This window comes from Ylistrum balloti, unplaced genomic scaffold (genome assembly GCF_031769215.1).
Source record: "Ylistrum balloti isolate Yb309-2 unplaced genomic scaffold, AGI_CSIRO_Ybal_v1 Utg372050, whole genome shotgun sequence".
Classification (NCBI taxonomy): domain Eukaryota; kingdom Metazoa; phylum Mollusca; class Bivalvia; order Pectinida; family Pectinidae; genus Ylistrum; species Ylistrum balloti.
Genome location: NW_026782990.1, coordinates 1173 through 24505, shown reverse-complemented (window position 1 = coordinate 24505; position 23333 = coordinate 1173). Strand labels below are relative to the sequence as shown.

At 40.5% G+C, this 23333-nt stretch overlaps 1 protein-coding gene across 1 annotated transcript in view; it reads right to left on the bottom strand.

Annotated features, from left to right (window-relative positions):
- Positions 1 to 22414, bottom strand: part of LOC132564196 (plexin-A4-like) — a gene marked incomplete at its 5' end in the record, with an annotated part of 64915 nt that extends 42501 nt beyond the window's left edge. The window contains 6 exons of the mRNA XM_060228873.1: positions 1148 to 1214; positions 6106 to 6306; positions 9056 to 9201; positions 16729 to 16834; positions 16983 to 17128; positions 22268 to 22414. Coding sequence (XP_060084856.1) covers positions 1148 to 1214; positions 6106 to 6306; positions 9056 to 9201; positions 16729 to 16834; positions 16983 to 17128; positions 22268 to 22414 — 813 coding nt within the window. The remainder of the gene's footprint in view (positions 1 to 1147; positions 1215 to 6105; positions 6307 to 9055; positions 9202 to 16728; positions 16835 to 16982; positions 17129 to 22267) is intronic.
- Positions 22415 to 23333: the final 919 nt, after the last annotated feature.

Genomic DNA, 23333 nt, shown 5'->3' with positions numbered 1-23333 from the left:
GTATTTGAAACAGGTTTTACCTCACGATAACGATTTTTTGTGGGAACGATTTCCGTATGTATCCTTGACCCAAAAATAGTTGCACTTTTTGGTGTCAATGTTACATGCGACTACTTAAACGATATTATATTTGAGATATATGAGAGTATAATTATAATTTACATACAGATAGTGTATTTGGGATTTTTTATATGGTTTAATAGCATTTCTGGCATGCTTAATGATTCATATTTTTTGTGTCCATGTTACATACAACATATGTGTAACTACTTTATTACTGAAATGAGAAGGTTGCAAAAATATTGATAGAATTTTCTTTATACAACAGTAACACAATGAAAAAATGACTTTTCTTGTTTACTAAGAAAATTCTGATTATATTTATCTCTTAATAACTGCATGTAACATTGACAGAACAATAAGAGGAAACCTGTTTTCATAGAATTTCTGAAATACATGATAAATTTGAAAATGCAATTTTTTAAGTCCAAATGATGGACAATGTTTGAGATAAACAAACCTAAAACTAATCTTTAAACAGGTCAAATAACCATCAATCTCAGTTTGGGAATAGTGTCAATGTTACATACTCTAAATTCATTAATTCTCTTTGTTCTTAACTGAAATAAGTTTCAAATATTTTTTTCTTGTTACACATAGAAAGACACCATTTACAGTTATACTTCAAACAAAATTTGTAGGCTTATGAATATTTTTATTTTCTTCTTGCAATGTCACACTTAGGGTTACATTAGCTAATTCTTGCTGATATGATATTAACTGCAGGATTACAAACATAATTACATGATCATATCCTTAATTGATATCAATTCCTTATAGCACTAACAGGATATGTTAAAACAGACAATTGTCCATGTAAATTACAGCAATGAAGAAGTGTATTCATGACAGAAACTCACACAGTTCAGGGCTCTCAATCTGCCAGATTCGGGGCCGATATTGGGCCCCATTCCCAATGCAAAATAGTATCTTTTTTTCCCAATTTAGACCCCAAGTTTTCCCAATTCTAAGGGCCCCAGACCCCAGTCCCAAAATGGGGTGTGAGAGCCCTGCAGTTACAGTTCAGTTCAGTTGCATGCGAAAAAAGAACAAAGGGCAATAACTCTGTCAAACAGTTCAACCTTACCTGGCCTATTCTAGGAATGGACACAGCTGTGAATCTCTCTCCTGTTATGTTCATATCAACACCACCACTGTCAACATAAAGACATGATGCTACATCAATTCATAGAAATAATGCTTATCGTCAAGCATCCTTCCATTTAGTTAAGTTAAACAAAATCCACCAAATGTTTTTCAATATCAGCTTAGAAAAAAATGATATTCAAATGTCAGAATCAGACATAAGAAGTACAGGTTTTCAATAAGCTATTTCAGACAAAATATCCTTATAATGTCTACGTTAAATTTAGCTAAGTTTTTGAGAAGGGTAATCCCCTCAATGCAATCCAATTCTGGCAGTATAATTGTGTTATGTTCTTCAGCCCAGCAAGTGCATACAATGTGTACAATTCTGGTTACAAGGAACCCCAGTCCCTATATACAATTCTGGTTACAAGGAACCTCAGTCCCTATATACAATTCTGGTTACAAGGAGGAACCTCAGTCCCTATATACAATTCTGGTTACAAGGAACCTCAGTCCCTATATACAATTCTGGTTACAAGGAACCTCAGTCCCTATATACAATTCTGGTTACAAGGAACCTCAGTCCCTATATACAATTCTGGTTACAAGGAACCTCAGTCCCTATATACAATTCTGGTTACAAGGAACCTCAGTCCCTATATACAATTCTGGTTACAAGGAGGAACCTCAGTCCCTATATACAATTCTGGTTACAAGGAACCTCAGTCCCTATATACAATTCTGGTTACAAGGAACCTCAGTCCCTATATACAATTCTGGTTACAAGGAACCTCAGTCCCTATATACAATTCTGGTTACAAGGAACCTCAGTCCCTATATACAATTCTGGTTACAAGGAACCTCAGTCCCTATATACAATTCTGTTTACAGGGAACCTCAGTCCCTATATACAATTCTGGTTACAAGGAACCTCAGTCCCTATATACAATTCTGTTTACAGGGAACCTCAGTCCCTATATACAATTCTGGTTACAAGGAGGAACCTCAGTCCCTATATACAATTCTGGTTACAAGGAACCTCAGTCCCTATATACAATTCTGGTTACAAGGAACCTCAGTCCCTATATACAATTCTGGTTACAAGGAACCTCAGTCCCTATATACAATTCTGGTTACAAGGAACCTCAGTCCCTATATACAATTCTGGTTACAAGGAACCTCAGTCCCTATATACAATTCTGGTTACAAGGAACCTCAGTCCCTATATACAATTCTGGTTACAAGGATCCTCAGTTCCTATATACAATTCTGGTTACAAGGATCCTCAGTCCCTATATACAATTCTGTTTACAAGGATCCTCAGTTCCTATATACAATTCTGGTTACAAGGAGGAACCTCAGTCCCTATATACAATTCTGGTTACAAGGATCCTCAGTCCCTATATACAATTCTGGTTACAGGGAACCTCAGTTCCTATATACAATTCTGGTTACAAGGAACCTCAGTCCCTATATACAATTCTGGTTACAAGGAACCTCAGTCCCTATATACAATTCTGGTTACAAGGAACCTCAGTCCCTATATACAATTCTGGTTACAAGGAACCTCAGTCCCTATATATAATTCTGGTTACAAGGAACCTCAGTCCCTATATACAATTCTGGTTACAAGGAACCTCAGTCCCTATATACAATTCTGTTTACAGGGAACCTCAGTCCCTATATACAATTCTGGTTACAAGGAACCTCAGTCCCTATATACAATTCTGGTTACAAGGAGGAACCTCAGTCCCTATATACAATTCTGGTTACAAGGAACCTCAGTCCCTATATACAATTCTGGTTGCAAGGAACCTCAGTCCCTATATACAATTCTGTTTACAGGGAACCTCAGTCCCTATATACAATTCTGGTTACAAGGAACCTCAGTCCCTATATACAATTCTGGTTACAAGGAACCTCAGTCCCTATATACAATTCTGTTTACAGGGAACCTCAGTCCCTATATACAATTCTGGTTACAAGGAGGAACCTCAGTCCCTATATACAATTCTGGTTACAGGGAACCTCAGTCCCTATATACAATTCTGGTTACAGGGAACCTCAGTCCCTATATACAATTCTGGTTACAAGGAACCTCAGTCCCTATATACAATTCTGGTTACAAGGAGGAACCTCAGTTCCTATATACAATTCTGGTTACAAGGAGGAACCTCAGTCCCTATATACAATTCTGGTTACAAGGAACCTCAGTCCCTATATACAATTCTGGTTACAAGGAGGAACCTCAGTTCCTATATACAATTCTGGTTACAAGGAGGAACCTCAGTCCCTATATACAATTCTGGTTACAAGGAACCTCAGTCCCTATATACAATTCTGGTTACAAGGAGGAACCTCAGTTCCTATATACAATTCTGGTTACAAGGATCCTCAGTCCCTATATACAATTCTGGTTACAAGGAGGAACCTCAGTCCCTATATACAATTCTGGTTACAAGGAGGAACCTCAGTCCCTATATACAATTCTGGTTACAAGGAGGATCCTCAGTCCCTATATACAATTCTGGTTACAACGAGGAACCTCAGTCCCTATATACAATTCTGGTTACAAGGAACCTCAGTCCCTATATACAATTCTGGTTACAAGGAGGAACCTCAGTTCCTATATACAATTCTGGTTACAAGGATCCTCAGTCCCTATATACAATTCTGGTTACAAGGAGGAACCTCAGTCCCTATATTCAATTCTGGTTACAAGGAGGAACCTCAGTCCCTATATACAATTCTGGTTACAAGGAGGAACCTCAGTCCCTATATACAATTCTGGTTACAAGGATCCTCAGTCCCTATATACAATTCTGGCTACAAGGAACCCCAGTTCCTATATACAATTCTGGCTACAAGGAACCTCAGTCCCTATATACAATTCTGGTTACAGGGAACCTCAGTCCCTATATACAATTCTGTTTACAGGGAACCTCAGTCCCTATATACAATTCTGGTTACAAGGAACCTCAGTCCCTATATACAATTCTGGCTACAAGGAACCTCAGTTCCTATATACAATTCTGGTTACAAGGAGGAACCTCAGTTCCTATATACAATTCTGGTTACAAGGATCCTCAGTCCCTATATACAATTCTGGTTACAAGGAGGAACCTCAGTCCCTATATACAATTCTGGTTACAAGGAGGAACCTCAGTCCCTATATACAATTCTGGTTACAAGGAGGATCCTCAGTCCCTATATACAATTCTGGTTACAAGGAACCTCAGTCCCTATATACAATTCTGGTTACAAGGAGGAACCTCAGTTCCTATATACAATTCTGGTTACAAGGAGGAACCTCAGTCCCTATATACAATTCTGGTTACAAGGAGGATCCTCAGTCCCTATATACAATTCTGGTTACAAGGAACCTCAGTCCCTATATACAATTCTGTTTACAAGGAGGAACCTCAGTCCCTATATACAATTCTGGTTACAAGGAGGAACCTCAGTCCCTATATACAATTCTGGTTACAAGGAGGAACCTCAGTCCCTATATACAATTCTGGTTACAAGGAGGAACCTCAGTCCCTATATACAATTCTGGTTACAAGGAGGATCCTCAGTCCCTATATACAATTCTGGTTACAAGGAGGAACCTCAGTCCCTATATACAATTCTGGTTACAAGGAGGAACCTCAGTTCCTATATACAATTCTGGTTACAAGGAGGAACCTCAGTCCCTATATACAATTCTGGTTACAAGGAGGATCCTCAGTCCCTATATACAATTCTGGTTACAAGGAACCTCAGTCCCTATATACAATTCTGTTTACAAGGAGGAACCTCAGTCCCTATATACAATTCTGGTTACAAGGAACCTCAGTCCCTATATACAATTCTGGTTACAGGGAACCTCAGTCCCTATATACAATTCTGGTTACAAGGAACCTCAGTCCCTATATACAATTCTGGTTACAAGGAGGAACCTCAGTTCCTATATACAATTCTGGTTACAGGGAACCTCAGTCCCTATATACAATTCTGGTTACAAGGAACCTCAGTCCCTATATACAATTCTGGTTACAAAGAGGAACCTCAGTCCCTATATACAATTCTGGTTACAAGGAGGAACCTCAGTTCCTATATACAATTCTGGTTACAGGGAACCCCAGTCCCTATATACAATTCTGGTTACAAGGAACCTCAGTCCCTATATACAATTCTGGTTACAAGGAGGAACCTCAGTTCCTATATACAATTCTGGTTACAGGGAACCTCAGTCCCTATATACAATTCTGGTTACAAGGTACCTCAGTCCCTATATACAATTCTGGTTACAAGGAGGAACCTCAGTCCCTATATACAATTCTGGTTACAAGGAGGAACCTCAGTTCCTATATACAATTCTGGTTACAGGGAACCCCAGTCCCTATATACAATTCTGGTTACAAGGAACCTCAGTCCCTATATACAATTCTGGTTACAAGGAGGAACCTCAGTCCCTATATACAATTCTGGTTACAAGGAGGAACCTCAGTCCCTATATACAATTCTGGTTACAAGGAGGAACCTCAGTCCCTATATACAATTCAGTATCAACTTGGCCTTAATCAGGTACAAGTTTGCTTGCATCACAAAAAGAAGGCAAAGAATCAGAAGGGTCTCACTATGGTTGACCTGGGTGTGAATGCTTTCCCAGAGACAAAGACCTGTATGTATATGCCCTCGTTACTTGCAGGCAACTCCAATGCAGGTGTCAAGCAGGTAATTACAGTATCTGTATGTGGCTCTGAGATACCATAGGCTTGTCTGGAAGCCATCCATGTGCCTATCACACTAGCAAACTTACACATAATGCAACAATTATCCTGAAAATTCCATACATGCACCAAGCCGGTGTTTGAGTTAGGAACAGTGTGACCGGAATTTTACCAGTAAAATAATTGGATTTGCATTGTTGTGGAGAAAATACTACAATTATCTAGAATTCAAACAACTTACCCCATAAACGCTTGTGTACGTCCAATATTAATGATGGGATTATCCACGAAAGTAAAAACCATGTTTCCAGTTATATTGTATTTGGCATCATCATAGGTCACAGAAACGGAGGTCAAATGATAAGGCAGTTTTGTACCTCTGTAGGCTCCGAGCATACAAACAATCTCACTGTTATTCCTCTGTATAAGTGCATCACCAATTCTACAACAAATTGATAAGACTGACAATAGATCCCTCTTCATCAAGAAACGACAGAAAATATGCAATATCTTCATTATAAATACGAGTAACATTGGGCGGAACACTTAATGTCCATCCCATGCCAAAGAAATATGATTTATTGTACAGAAAAGGATAATAATGAGTCATGACTGTACAATGACAAGAGGGAAAACAGTCCTATATATCTAAATGGTAAAGCCAAGGGAGGAAACTAACACAAATCTCTGGACAAAATGCTGAAAAGAACAAAGGGCAGGAACATTTTGAAAAAAGTCAAAATGTTGTTTATAAAAGCACAATCTCATGTTATGGTAGGAAGGCCTTCCAAGTTTCAAAGAAATTGTTTATAAACTTTGGTTGAAAACAAAGGGAGGAAATATCTGGACAAGATGAATATTTGTCAAAAAAATAAAGGGCAATAACTCTTTCAAAAATTGTAAAATCACAATATCAATAAGGAAAATAAAATCTAGTGTAACGGTGATGAAGCCTACCAAGTTTCAAAGAAATTGGTTGAAACGTGATCTTTGAACGAGTTTAACTTTATCAAAATAGCAAGGGACATTAGCTCTTCCAGATACAGTCAAATAAAAATGACATTCACGAAAACACAACTTAACGTCATGGTGAATTGTTCTCAGACTAAAGCGGTGTCATTATTTTATACTGACTTAATAAAAAACTTGTCAACCCAAAATGTTTAATAAACATGATTTCATCCACTTTATAATTTGTATCTGATATGGACATATTGCTTAATAAACATACTTCAGTATGTACCATTATTTGTCTTTCCTGGAGAAGAAATCTCTCATAACAAGAGAATGAAAGTGCTCCTTATATTTACAACAGCATGATATAGTAAGAGTAGAATTTTAAAGAATTTATTCTATTACCCTTATTGGGCCCTGTCCCTCAGGTACTAGAGGGCCGAGACCTAAAATTTATACAAAATTGATTTCCCTTCACCAAACAATGCTTTAGTCATCTATGACTAGTAGCAATTTGTATGAAAAAGTTAATGGATGGATAATGGACGGACAGTGGAAAGACAATAGACACAATGGACAGACAATGGACAGTCAATGGACTGACAATGGACAGACAGTGGACAGATAATGGACAGACAATGGACAGTCAATGGACTGACAATCGACAGACAATGGATGGACAATGGACAGACAATGGACAGTCAATGGACTGACAATGGATTGACAGTGGACAGACAATGGACAGACAATGGACAGTCAATGGACAGACAATGGACAGTCAATGGATGGACAATGGACGGACAATGGACAGTCAATGGACTGACAATGGACGGACAATGGACGGCCAATGAACAGACAATGGACAGACAATGGATAGTCAATGGATGGACAATGGACAGACAATGGACAGTCAATGGATGGACAATGGACTGACAATGGACAGTCAATGGACTGACAATGGACGGACAATGGACGGCCAATGAACAGACAATGGACAGACAATGGATAGTCAATGGATGGACAATGGACAGATAATGGACAGACAATCGACAGACAATGGATGGACAATGGACGGGCAATAAACAGACAATGGATGGACAATGGATGGACAATGGACAGAAAATGGACGGCAATGGACGGACAATGGACAGACAAGGGACAGACAATGAATGCATGGCCGCGGTATGGCATACCCTTGGACCTTTGAGCCAGGTGAGCTAAAAACAAAGGGTAATAATTCTCAACTTCCAAAAACTGCAAAATGAAAATGATGTGCAAGAAACACAGTTTAGTTGCTGAATTTCATGGGATTGATATCTGGTCGATGTTAGACAACTTTACAGGTGTCACAGTTTGTGTCGATACATTGTCACCAATACTTGGGAGATCACATATATTATACAAGATTTAGATTCAGAGTGAAAATGTTTGCAGGGTATTTGATGCTAAATTTAATGACCATTAATGCTGCATGTTTCAAAAAGATAGTTGACAAGTCAGATAAGAGGCTTAAGTGGCCTTGACGGTCACCTGAGATAAGCAATATTGAATATAAAGGTTAAAAGGGTAAGTTGCTTTCAAGTGTCATGAAAAAAATTGTAACATTGATGATAGTAAGCCAGTGTCAATAGATGCAAAACTATCATCCTATACTTATAATTCTTACTAAGTTCTTTCCAGTGGGAAATAAACGATGTTAGGCTCAAAAATGTGATTTTTCTATAAAAATTGTAGTAAAGTTAACGTCCTAGGTAGAAATGTGACATCCACTTTGGTAAAACACTTTTCATCCATGGAGAGCATTTCATTCTATCATATATGGTTGTTCAGAAGGAGATTTATGAAATCAATTTTACCTCTTTTGGCCCCACCCATCAGCCCCTAGGGGTCAACTTGGATCAATATGGGCATATCATCTTTAGCTCATAATTCTAATCAAGTTTGAAATATTTCCAATCGAAAGTACAACAAATTATGCTCAAAAATCTTTTTTTCTACATAAACAGTAATAAAATCTACCCCCTCCCCACGTGGAAATCATTGAAATCACTTCAGGGGGTTTGAGAAGAAGTTGACAATGCATGATGTCGGAAAAAGGGGATTGAAGTGGATGTTTTTAGTGAGGGATGAGGAGTGGTTGGGGTTTCTTCAATATAAGAGTTTTTTTTGGATTTAAAGGTCGACTTGGGGATGCTGTTATTTAGACAATGAAATGGTTACATTAGTTTTTATCTCACATGCATGAAAATGCTTCTTCCTGATTATAAAGCAGCACATTGATGCGATCTCGATTGCTGATGAGTAGATTCTTTCCTTTTATTGTCAATATTCTGCCGCCAGCCATGATTCCAACTAATGGGTTAATGGTAAACAATTCTGGAACCTGAAATGAATATATAAAGCAATAAAATTATGTATTTTATTTACAACTCCACAAACAGCTGATTGACTTTGTCACACATCAACAAATTCAGTTTCCTGATAAACAAAAAAACATTAACCTCTCACTATCTATACAAAATTGAAAATAATTCATTTGAGAATTCTTCACACCAAATCTGGACAAATCAAATCATTCCCAAAGGAGGAGTAGAATCTAATAAAGAATTTGCCTATTGCTCTTCCCCCGCCCCTACCTGACCTCATGCCCCTGGTGTTCAGGACTCACTCTTGATAAATATTTTATTCCCCTTTATCCAAGAATACTTCAGACCAAATTTAGACAAATCCAATTATTCCTACAGGAGGAGTAGGAGTTTAAAGAATAAAATCTATTTCTGCTACTTGCCCCCTCCCTTCCAACACCAGGGTGCCAAGACTCAACAAAATTGAAAACAATCATTTAAGGATTCTTCAGACCAAATATGGGCAATACCCAATCATTCTCAAATTTGGAGTAGAGTTTTAAAAATATTTGCTCTATGTCCCCTATTGGGCCCCTCCAATCTTGCCCTTGGAGGTCAATGCTCAATGTTTATATAAAATTGATTTCCCTTCATCCAAAAAAACTTCAAACTATATTTGAGGAAAATCCAATCATTCCTACAGGAGAGGTAGGATTTTCAAGACTTGGCTCTATTTCCCCTATTGAGTCTTGCCTCTCCAGCCTCAGGTGGCTGAAGTCCACCATTTATACACATTAATCCCCCTTCACCTAAGAATGCTTCAGAATGAAATCCAATCATTCCTAAAGTGGAGTAAGATTTTAAAGATAGTTGCAAAATTCCCATTTTTGACCTCATTCCTCAAGCACTGGTGGGCCTAGACCCACCTTTCATACAAAATTGGTCCAACTTCCCCTAAGGATGCTTCAGACCAAATTGGGTTAAAATCCTCTCATTTGGTTATGACTAATTGCAACTTATATGAAAAGATGACAGAAGATGTACAGATTATGGATGTTGTGTTATTCCTATAGCTCATTTGGGTTTTCGGGCCAGGTGAGCAAAAAAGCAATACCTAGTGACCAAGCCAGGGAAACCATCTGTCCAGTGCTTCTACAGAAAAAGCAATACCTCGTGACCAAGCTAGTGACCAAGCCAGGGAAACCATCTGTCCAATGCTTCTACAGAAAAAGCAATAACGAGTGACCAAGCCAGGGAAACCATCTGTCCAGTGCTTCTACAGAAACAGCAATACCTAGTGACCAAGCCAGGGAAACCATCTGTCCAGTGCTTCTACAGAAAAAGCAATAACTAGTGACCAAGCCAGGGAAACCATCTGTCCAGTGCTTCTACAGAAAAAGCAATAACGAGTGACCAAGCCAGGGAAACCATCTGTCCAGTGCTTCTACAGAAAAAGCATTAACTAGTGACCAAGCCAGGGAAACCATCTGTCCAGTGCTTCTACAGAAAAAGCAATAACGAGTGACCAAGCCAGGGAAACCATCTGTCCAGTGCTTCTACAGAAAAAGCAATATCTAGTGACCAAGCCAGGGAAACCATCTGTCCAGTGCTTCTAGTGCAATACCTCTGACAAGCCAAAAAACCATCTGTCCAGTGCTTCTACAGAAAAAGCAATAACTAGTGACCAAGCCAGGGAAACCATCTGTCCAGTGCTTCTACAGAAAAAGCAATAACTAGTGACCAAGCCAGGGAAACCATCTGTCCAGTGCTTCTACAGAAAAAGCATTAACTAGTGACCAAGCCAGGGAAACCATCTGTCCAGTGCTTCTACAGAAAAAGCATTAACTAGTGACCAAGCCAGGGAAACCATCTGTCCAGTGCTTCTACAGAAACAGCAATACCTAGTGACCAAGCCAGGGAAACCATCTGTCCAGTGCTTCTACAGAAACAGCAATAACTAGTGACCAAGCCAGGGAAACCATCTGTCCAGTGCTTCTACAGAAACAGCAATAACTAGTGACCAAGCCAGGGAAACCATCTGTCCAGTGCTTCTACAGAAAAAGCAATATCTAGTGACCAAGCCAGGGAAACCATCTGTCCAGTGCTTCTACAGAAAAAGCATTAGAAGGGAAACCATCTGTCAAGTGCTTCTACAGAAAAGCAATGACCAAGCCAGGGAAACCATCTGTCCAGTGCTTCTACAGAAAAAGCAATAACGAGTGACCAAGCCAGGGAAACCATCTGTCCAGTGCTTCTACAGAAAAAGCATTAACTAGTGACCAAGCCAGGGAAACCATCTGTCCAGTGCTTCTACAGAAAAAGCATTAACTAGTGACCAAGCCAGGGAAACCATCTGTCCAGTGCTTCTACAGAAACAGCAATACCTAGTGACCAAGCCAGGGAAACCATCTGTCCAGTGCTTCTACAGAAAAAGCAATAACTAGTGACCAAGCCAGGGAAACCATCTGTCCAGTGCTTCTACAGAAAAAGCAATAACTAGTGACCAAGCCAGGGAAACCATCTGTCCAGTGCTTCTACAGAAAAAGCAATAACTAGTGACCAAGCCAGGGAAACCATCTGTCCAGTGCTTCTACAGAAAAAGCAATAACTAGTGACCAAGCCAGGGAAACCATCTGTCCAGTGCTTCTACAGAAAAAGCAATAACGAGTGACCAAGCCAGGGAAACCATCTGTCCAGTGCTTCTACAAAAAAAGCATTAACTAGTGACCAAGCCAGGGAAACCATCTGTCCAGTGCTTCTACAGAACAAGCATTAACTAGTGACCAAGCCAGGGAAACCATCTGTCCAGTGCTTCTACAGAAAAAGCAATAACTAGTGACCAAGCCAGGGAAACCATCTGTCCAGTGCTTCTACAGAAAAAGCAATAACTAGTGACCAAGCCATGGAAACCATCTGTCCAGTGCTTCTACAGAAAAAGCAATAACGAGTGACCAAGCCAGGGAAACCATCTGTCCAGTGCTTCTACAGAAAAAGCATTAACTAGTGACCAAGCCAGGGAAACCATCTGTCCAGTGCTTCTACAGAAAAAGCAATAACTAGTGACCAAGCCAGGGAAACCATCTGTCCAGTGCTTCTACAGAAAAAGCAATAACGAGTGACCAAGCCAGGGAAACCATCTGTCCAGTGCTTCTACAGAAAAAGCATTAACTAGTGACCAAGCCAGGGAAACCATCTGTCCAGTGCTTCTACAGAAAAAGCAATAACTAGTGACCAAGCCAGGGAAACCATCTGTCCAGTGCTTCTACAGAAAAAGCAATAACTAGTGACCAAGCCAGGGAAACCATCTGTCCAGTGCTTCTACAGAAACAGCAATAACTAGTGACCAAGCCAGGGAAACCATCTGTCCAGTGCTTCTACAGAAAAAGCATTAACTAGTGACCAAGCCAGGGAAACCATCTGTCCAGTGCTTCTACAGAAAAAGCATTAACTAGTGACCAAGCCAGGGAAACCATCTGTCCAGTGCTTCTACAGAAAAAGCAATAACTAGTGACCAAGCCAGGGAAACCATCTGTCCAGTGCTTCTACAGAAAAAGCATTAGAAGGGAAACCATCTGTCAAGTGCTTCTACAGAAAAAGCAATACCTAGTGACCAAGCCAGGGAAACCATCTGTCCAGTGCTTCTACAGAAAAAGCAATAACGAGTGACCAAGCCAGGGAAACCATCTGTCCAGTGCTTCTACAGAAAAAGCATTAACTAGTGACCAAGCCAGGGAAACCATCTGTCCAGTGCTTCTACAGAAAAAGCAATAACTAGTGACCAAGCCAGGGAAACCATCTGTCCAGTGCTTCTACAGAAAAGCAATAACTAGTGACCAAGCCAGGGAAACCATCTGTCCAGTGCTTCTACTTAAAAAGCAATAACTAGTGACCAAGCCAGGGAAACCATCTGTCCAGTGCTTCTACAGAAAAGCAATACCTAGTGACCAAGCCAGGGAAACCATCTGTCCAGTGCTTCTACAGAAACAGCAATAACTAGTGACCAAGCCAGGGAAACCATCTGTCCAGTGCTTCTACAGAAAAAGCAATAACTAGTGACCAAGCCAGGGAAACCATCTGTCCAGTGCTTCTACAGAAAAAGCAATACCTAGTGTGACCAAGCCAGGGAAACCATCTGTCCAGTGCTTCTACAGAAAAAGCATTAACTAGTGACCAAGCCAGGGAAACCATCTGTCCAGTGCTTCTACAGAAAAAGCAATAACGAGTGACCAAGCCAGGGAAACCATCTGTCCAGTGCTTCTACAGAAAAAGCATTAACTAGTGACCAAGCCAGGGAAACCATCTGTCCAGTGCTTCTACAGAAAAAGCAATAACTAGTGACCAAGCCAGGGAAACCATCTGTCCAGTGCTTCTACAGAAAAAGCAATAACTAGTGACCAAGCCAGGGAAACCATCTGTCCAGTGCTTCTACAGAAAAAGCAATAACGAGTGACCAAGCCAGGGAAACCATCTGTCCAGTGCTTCTACAGAAAAAGCAATAACGAGTGACCAAGCCAGGGAAACCATCTGTCCAGTGCTTCTACAGAAAAAGCATTAACTAGTGACCAAGCCAGGGAAACCATCTGTCCAGTGCTTCTACAGAAAAAGCAATACCTAGTGACCAAGCCAGGGAAACCATCTGTCCAGTGCTTCTACAGAAAAAGCAATAACGAGTGACCAAGCCAGGGAAACCATCTGTCCAGTGCTTCTACAGAAAAAGCATTAACTAGTGACCAAGCCAGGGAAACCATCTGTCCAGTGCTTCTACAGAAAAAGCAATACCTAGTGACCAAGCCAGGGAAACCATCTGTCCAGTGCTTCTACAGAAAAAGCAATACCTAGTGACCAAGCCAGGGAAACCATCTGTCCAGTGCTTCTACAGAAAAAGCAATACCTAGTGACCAAGCCAGGGAAACCATCTGTCCAGTGCTTCTACAGAAAAAGCATTAGCTAGTGACCAAGCCAGGGAAACCATCTGTCCAGTGCTTCTACAGAAAAAGCATTAACTAGTGACCAAGCCAGGGAAACCATCTGTCCAGTGCTTCTACAGAAAAAGCATTAACTAGTGACCAAGCCAGGGAAACCATCTGTCCAGTGCTTCTACAGAAAAAGCAATATCTAGTGACCAAGCCAGGGAAACCATCTGTCCAGTGCTTCTACAGAAAAAGCATTAGCAGGGAAACCATCTGTCAAGTGCTTCTACAGAAAAAGCAATACCTAGTGACCAAGCCAGGGAAACCATCTGTCCAGTGCTTCTACAAAGCAATAACGAGTGACCAAGCCAGGGAAACCATCTGTCCAGTGCTTCTACAGAAAAAGCATTAACTAGTGACCAAGCCAGGGAAACCATCTGTCCAGTGCTTCTACAGAAAAAGCAATAACTAGTGACCAAGCCAGGGAAACCATCTGTCCAGTGCTTCTACAGAAAAAGCATTAACTAGTGACCAAGCCAGGGAAACCATCTGTCCAGTGCTTCTACAGAAAAAGCAATAACGAGTGACCAAGCCAGGGAAACCATCTGTCCAGTGATTCTACAAAAAAAGCAATAACTAGTGACCAAGCCAGGGAAACCATCTGTCCAGTGCTTCTTAAGAACTAGGATTTCCTAGTGACCAAGCCAGGGAAACCATCTGTCCAGTGCTTCTACAGAAAAAGCAATAATGAGTGACCAAGCCAAGGAAACCATCTGCCCAGTGCTTCTACAGAAAAAGCAATAACGAGCGACCAAGCCAGGAAAACCATCTGTCCAGTGCTTCTACAGAAAAAGCAATACCTAGTGACCAAGCCAGGGAAACCATCTGTCCAGTGCTTCTACAGAAAAAGCATTAACTAGTGACCAAGCCAGGGAAACCATCTGTCCAGTGCTTCTACAGAAAAAGCAATAACGAGTGACCAAGCCAGGGAAACCATCTGTCCAGTGCTTCTACAAAAAAAGCATTAACTAGTGACCAAGCCAGGGAAACCATCTGTCCAGTGCTTCTACAGAACAAGCAATACCTAGTGACCAAGCCAGGGAAACCATCTGTCCAGTGCTTCTACAGAAAAAGCAATAACTAGTGACCAAGCCAGGGAAACCATCTGTCCAGTGCTTCTACAGAAAAAGCAATAACGAGTGACCAAGCCAGGGAAACCATCTGTCCAGTGCTTCTACAGAAAAAGCAATAATGAGTGACCAAGCCAGGGAAACCATCTGTCCAGTGCTTCTACAGAAAAAGCATTAACTAGTGACCAAGCCAGGGAAACCATCTGTCCAGTGCTTCTACAGAAAAAGCAATAACTAGTGACCAAGCCAGGGAAACCATCTGTCCAGTGCTTCTACAGAAAAAGCAATAACGAGTGACCAAGCCAGGGAAACCATCTGTCCAGTGCTTCTACAGAAAAAGCATTAACTAGTGACCAAGCCAGGGAAACCATCTGTCCAGTGCTTCTACAGAAAAAGCAATACCTAGTGACCAAGCCAGGGAAACCATCTGTCCAGTGCTTCTACAGAAAAAGCAATACCTAGTGACCAAGCCAGGGAAACCATCTGTCCAGTGCTTCTACAGAAAAAGCAATACATAGTGACCAAGCTAGGGAAACCGTCTGTCCAGTGCTTCTACAGAAAAAGCATTAGCTAGTGACCAAGCCAGGGAAACCATCTGTCCAGTGCTTCTACAGAAAAAGCATTAACTAGTGACCAAGCCAGGGAAACCATCTGTCCAGTGCTTCTACAGAAAAAGCAATAACGAGTGACCAAGCCAGGGAAACCATCTGTCCAGTGCTTCTACAGAAAAAGCAATAACTAGTGACCAAGCCAGGGAAACCATCTGTCCAGTGCTTCTACAGAAAAAGCAATATCTAGTGACCAAGCCAGGGAAACCATCTGTCCAATGCTTCTACAGAAAAAGCATTAATGGAATTATACAGTTAAAATCCCAGGTGGCCACTTGCCAGCCTTTTCTGAAATCATCGTTAGTCCCAATATCAAACACAATACACAGCTAAGGACCAAGGGCAACATATGCATGAAATTTGACAATGATCCATTCATACATAATTCATATATTTCTAACAACAAGAATGGTGTGAGTACAGATGGACGATAGATGGGCAGATGACAGATCATGGAGGCAAGACAACTTGACAGTGACAGTAGTATAAAAATTGTCAGACCCAGTTTATCAGGTCATATTTAAAGGAAACTCATTCAAGGTGATTCACACCACGAACAATTATACCCAATGGTATGGCATTTTTACATAACTATGCTGCAATTTGACATTTTAGACAAAATGACTTTGACCACTGACCAATGACCCCACAAATGACTAGTGTACATGGTATAAGGCAGCATGACCATCATGAATGCCATCATTGATTTCTAAGCTTACTGGCAGCAACAATTGTGAAATACTTTATTGTTTTATAAATAGGAGGGGTGTGGATGAATACTACTTTCCCAAAAAAGAGGGATGCAGACATAGATACCAGGATTATCTCATGGCTATTCAAAATCAGTGAGGTAAAAATTAACTGACATAACATCTCAGAATAACAAAGAGATAAGTATAACTGATGTTTTTACTTACAAAATAGTCAATAAGTTGTTTGTTTTCAGACAATTTGCCATTCCTAGTAAGGATGACTTCACCGCCTCTAGTTTCTCTTGGCTCATTCCTGGTGTAGCACTTGATCCTGTCATAACACAGGCCACACAAAAATTATTGTAATATATTAAACAAGAGGCCAATTAGGCCTGTGGTGATATTTGAATGATAATACATGTAATTGTTGATCTTTGTTTAAGACATTTCAGTAAAAGTTACAGATAAATGTTACCCACCACTGATTGGGAAAGAAATTGTAAGCATAGATATCACACACGTTTCCAGACACATTGATACCGACATCTTGTATGTTGCTTCCAAGTTCTGTTCCGTGAATGTGTAATGATGTATTTCCAAAAACGGTACCATTTAGTGGACTTATCTGGCACAGAAACAAGAATACATACATGATTAAAATCTATTCACCAATTATGAAACAAAATGGATTAGAATAGTAACAATCTTAAGATTCTTTGAATCATTTCTGATAGACATTAACAACAACACCAATGAAAAGAAAAGAAAACATGTTTGTGAAATTATCATTACAAAAGGATATTCAGTGTGATTTTTCGTGGCAGGATGTGTATTTTCCTTTTTGTAAAATTGTACATGTACCACAAACCTGTATACCTCACACCTGTATACATGTACCACAAACCTGTACACCTCACACCTGTATACATGTACCACAAACCTGTACACCTCACACCTGTATACATGTACCACAAACCTGTACACCTCACACCTGTATACATGTACCACATATCTACACCTCACACCTGTATACATGTACCACATATCTGTACACCTCACACCTGTATACATGTACCATAAACCTGTACACCTTACACCTGTATACATGTACAGCATATCTGTACACCTCACACCTGTATACATGTACCACAAACTTGTAAACCTCACACCTGTATACATGTACCACAAACCTGTACATCTCACACCTGTATACATGTACCACAAACCTGTACACCTCACACCTGTATACATGTACCACATATCTGTACACCTCACACCTGTATACATGTACCACAAACCTGTACATCTCACACCTGTATACATGTACCACACCTGTACACCACATCACACACCTGTATACATGTACCACAAACCTGTACACCTCACACCTGTATACATGTACCACATATCTGTACACCTCACACCTGTATACATGTACCACAAACCTGTACACCTAACACCTGTATACATGTACCACATATCTGTACACCTCACAATCATACATCATACACCAGTATATCTCACAACTGTATACATGTACCACATATCTGTACACCTCACACCTGTATACAGGCACCACAAACCTGTACACCTCACACCTGTATACATGTACCACAAACCTGTACACCTCACACCTCACACCTGTATACATGTACCACATATCTGTACACCTCACACCTGTATACAGGCACCACAAACCTGTACACCTCACACGTGTATACATGTACCACAAACCTGTACACCTCACACATTTACACATCACAACAATATATCTCACACTTGTGTATGTCACTCCTGTACACCTCACACCTGTATACATGTACCACAAACCTGTACACCTCACACCTGTATACATGTACCACAAACCTGTACACCTCACACCTGTATACATGTACTACACACCTGTACACCTCACACCTGTATACATGTACCAAAAACCTGTACACTTCACACCTGCATACATGTACCACACACCTATACACCTCACAATTGTACATCATACACCAGTATATCTCACACCTGTATACATGTACCACAAACCTGTACACCTCACACATTTACACATCACAACAATATATCTCACACTTGTATATGTCACCCCTGTACATGTACCACATATCTGTACACCTCACACCTGTATACAGGCACCACAAACCTGTACACCTTACACCTGTATACATGTACCACATATCTGTACACCTCACACCTGTATACATGTACCACAAACCTGTACACCTCACACCTGTATACATGTACCACATATCTGTACACCTCACACCTGTATACATGAACCACAAACCTGTACACCTCACACGTGTATACATGTACCACAAACCTGTACACATGTCACACCTGTACACCTACACATGTACCACACAATATATGTCTCACACTTGTGTATGTCACACCTGTACATGTACACCTGCATACCTCACCTGTATATCTCACACCTGTATACATGTACCACATATCTGTACCTGTATACCTCACACATCTGTACACATCACAACACATTATACAATATATCTCACACTGTATACATGTATATGTACACCTCACACCTGTATACATGTACCACATATCTGTACACCTCACACCTGTATACATGTACCACAAACCTGTACATCTCACACCTGTATACATGTACCACAAACCTGTACACCTCACACCTGTATACATGTACCACAAACCTGTACACCTCACACCTGTATACATGTACCACATATCTGTACACCTCACACCTGTATACATGTACCACATATCTGTACACCTCACACCTGTATACATGTACCACATATCTGTACACCTCACACCTGTATACATGTACCACAAACCTGTACACCTCACACCTGTATACATGTACCACATATCTGTACACCTCACACCTGTATACATGTACCACAAACTTGTAAACATCACAGCTGTATACGTGTACCACAAACCTGTACATCTCACACCTGTATACATGTACCACAAACCTGTACACCTCACACCTGTATACATGTACCACATATCTGTACACCTCACACCTGTATACATGTACCACAAACCTGTACACCTAACACATTTACACATCACAATAATATATCTCACACTTGTGTATGTCACACCTGTACATGTCACACCTGCATACCTCATACCTGTATATCTTACACCTGTATACATGTACCACATATCTGTACACCTCACACCTGTATACATGTACCACATATCTGTACACTTAACACCTGTATACATGTACCACATATCTGTACACCTCACAATCATACATCATACACCAGTATATCTCACAACTGTATACATGTACCACATATCTGTACACCTCACACCTGTATACATGTACCACAAACCTGTACACCTCACACCTGTATACATGTACCACATATCTGTACACCTCACACCTGTATACATGTACCACATATCTGTACACCTCACACCTGTATCACACATTATACACATTTACAGTATATATATCTCACACCTGTATACACCTGTACCACATATACTGTACATCTCACACCTGTATACATGTACCACAAACCTGTACACCTCACACCTGTATACATGTACCACATATCTGTACACTGTATACATGTACCACATCACACCATACATCATACACCAGTATATACATGTACCACATATCTGTACACCTCACACCTGTATACACACCACAAACCTGTACACACACCTGTATACATGTACCACATATCACTGTACACCTCACACCTGTATACATGTACCATATATCTGTACACCTCACACACACCTGTATACATGTACCACAAACCTGTACACCTCACACCTGTATACATGCACCACACACCTGTACACCTCACACCTGTATACATGTACCACAAACCTGTACACCTCACACCTGTATACATGTACCACAAACCTGTACACCTCACACCTGTATACATGTACCACAAACCTGTACACCTCACACCTGTATACATGTACCACATATCTGTACACCTCACACCTGTATACATGTACCACAAACCTGTACACCTCACACACATCACAATACATATATCACACTTGTGTATACACCTGTATACCTGCATACCTCACACCTGTATACATGTACCACAAATCTGTACACCTCACACCTGTATACATGTACCACATATCTGTATACATGTACCACATATCTGTACACCTCACACCTGTATACAGGAACCACAAACCTGTACACCTCACACCTGTATACATGTACCACAAACCTGTACACCTCACACCTGTATACATGTACCACATATCTGTACACCTCACACCTGTATACATGTACCACATATCTGTACACCTCACACCTGTATACATGTACCACATATCTGTACACCTCACACCTGTATACATGTACCACAAACCTGTACACCTTACACCTGTATACATGTACCACATATCTGTACACCTCACACCTGTATACATGTACCACAAACTTGTAAACATCACAGCTGTATACGTGTACCACAAACCTGTACATCTCACACCTGTATACATGTACCACAAACCTGTACACCTCACACCTGTATACACCTGTATACACACAAACCTGTACACCTAACACATTTACACATCACAATAATATATCACTTGTGTATGTCACACCTGTACACCTGTACACATTGTACACATCACAATAATATATCTCACACTTGTGTATGTCACACCTGTATACATGTCACACCTGCATACCTACACCTGTATATCTTACACCTGTATACATGTACCACATATCTGTACACCTCACACCTGTATACATGTACCACATATCTGTACACTTAACACCTGTATACATGTACCACATATCTGTACACCTCACAATCATACATCATACACCAGTATATCTCACAACTGTATACATGTACCACATATCTGTACACCTCACACCTGTATACAGGCACCACAAACCTGTACACCTCACACCTGTATACATGTACCACAAACCTGTACACCTCACACCTGTATACATGTACCACATATCTCACACCTCACAATCACACATTATACACCAGTATATCTCACACCTGTATACATGTACCACATATCTGTATCTGTACACCTCACACCTGTATACATGTACCACAAACCTGTACACCTCACACATTTACACATCACAACAATATATCTCACACTTGTGTATGTCACTCCTGTACACCTCACACCTGTATACATGTACCACAAACCTGTACACCTCACACATTTACACATCACAACAATATATCTCACACTTGTGTATGTCACTCCTGTACACCTCACACCTGTATACATGTACCACAAACCTGTACACCTCACACCTGTATACATGTACCACAAACCTGTACACCTCACACCTGTATACATGTACTACACACCTGTACACCTCACACCTGTATACATGTACCAAAAACCTGTATACTTCACACCTGCATACATGTACCACACACCTATACACCTCACAATCGTACATCATACACCAGTATATCTCACACCTGTATACATGTACCACATATCTGTACACCTCACACCTGTATACATGTACCACAAACCTGTGCACCTCACACATTTACACATCACAACAATATATCTCACACTTGTATATGTCACCCCTGTACATGTCCCACCTGTACACCTCACACCTGTATACATGCACCACAAACCTGTACACCTCACACATTTAAACATCACAACAATATATCTCACAATTGTATATGTCACCCCTGTACATGTCCACCTGTACACCTGTACACCTCACACCTGTATACACCTGTATACTCACTGTGATGTGTGGAGAGGGACAACTTGTGGAATCAACCTCTTTTGCTGTGTTGTAGGAACATTGTCTTCTAAAGGTGTCCCAGCCACACAAATAGCCTTGTGACTTTAGGTAGATACATTGGCTACAACCCTGAGTAAGCTGATCACACCTGTACACTAATAACAGGAACAACCCTGAGTAAGCTGATCACACCTGTACACTAATAACAGAAACAACCCTGAGTAAGCTGATCACACCTGTACACTAATAACAGAAACAACCCTGAGTAAGCTGATCACACCTGTACACTAATAACAGAAACAACCCTGAGTAAGCTGATCACACCTGTACACTAATAACAGAAACAACCCTGAGTAAGCTGATCACACCTGTACACTAATAACAGGAACAACCCTGAGTAAGCTGATCACACCTGTACACTAATAACAGAAACAACCCTGAGTAAGCTGATCACACCTGTACACTAATAACAGAAACAACCCTGAGTAAGCTGATCACACCTGTACACTAATAACAGAAACAACCCTGAGTAAGCTGATCACACCTGTACACTAATAACAGGAACAACCCTGAGTAAGCTGATCACACCTGTACACTAATAACAGAAACAACCCTGAGTAAGCTGATCACACCTGTACACTAATAACAGAAACAACCCTGAGTAAGCTGATCACACTTGTACACTAATAACAGAAACAACCCTGAGTAAGCTGATCACACCTGTACACTAATAACAGAAACAACCCTGAGTAAGCTGATCACACCTGTACACTAATAACAGGAACAACCCTGAGTAAGCTGATCACACTGTACACTAATAACAGAAACAACCCTGAGTAAGCTGATCACACCTGTACACTAATAACAGAAACAACCCTGAGTAAGCTGATCACACCTGTACACTAATAACAGGAACAACCCTGAGTAAGCTGATCACACTTAATAACAGAAACAACCCTGAGTAAGCTGATCACACCTGTACACTAATAACAGGAACAACCCTGAGTAAGCTGATCACACCTGTACACTAATAACAGGAACAACCCTGAGTAAGCTGATCACACCT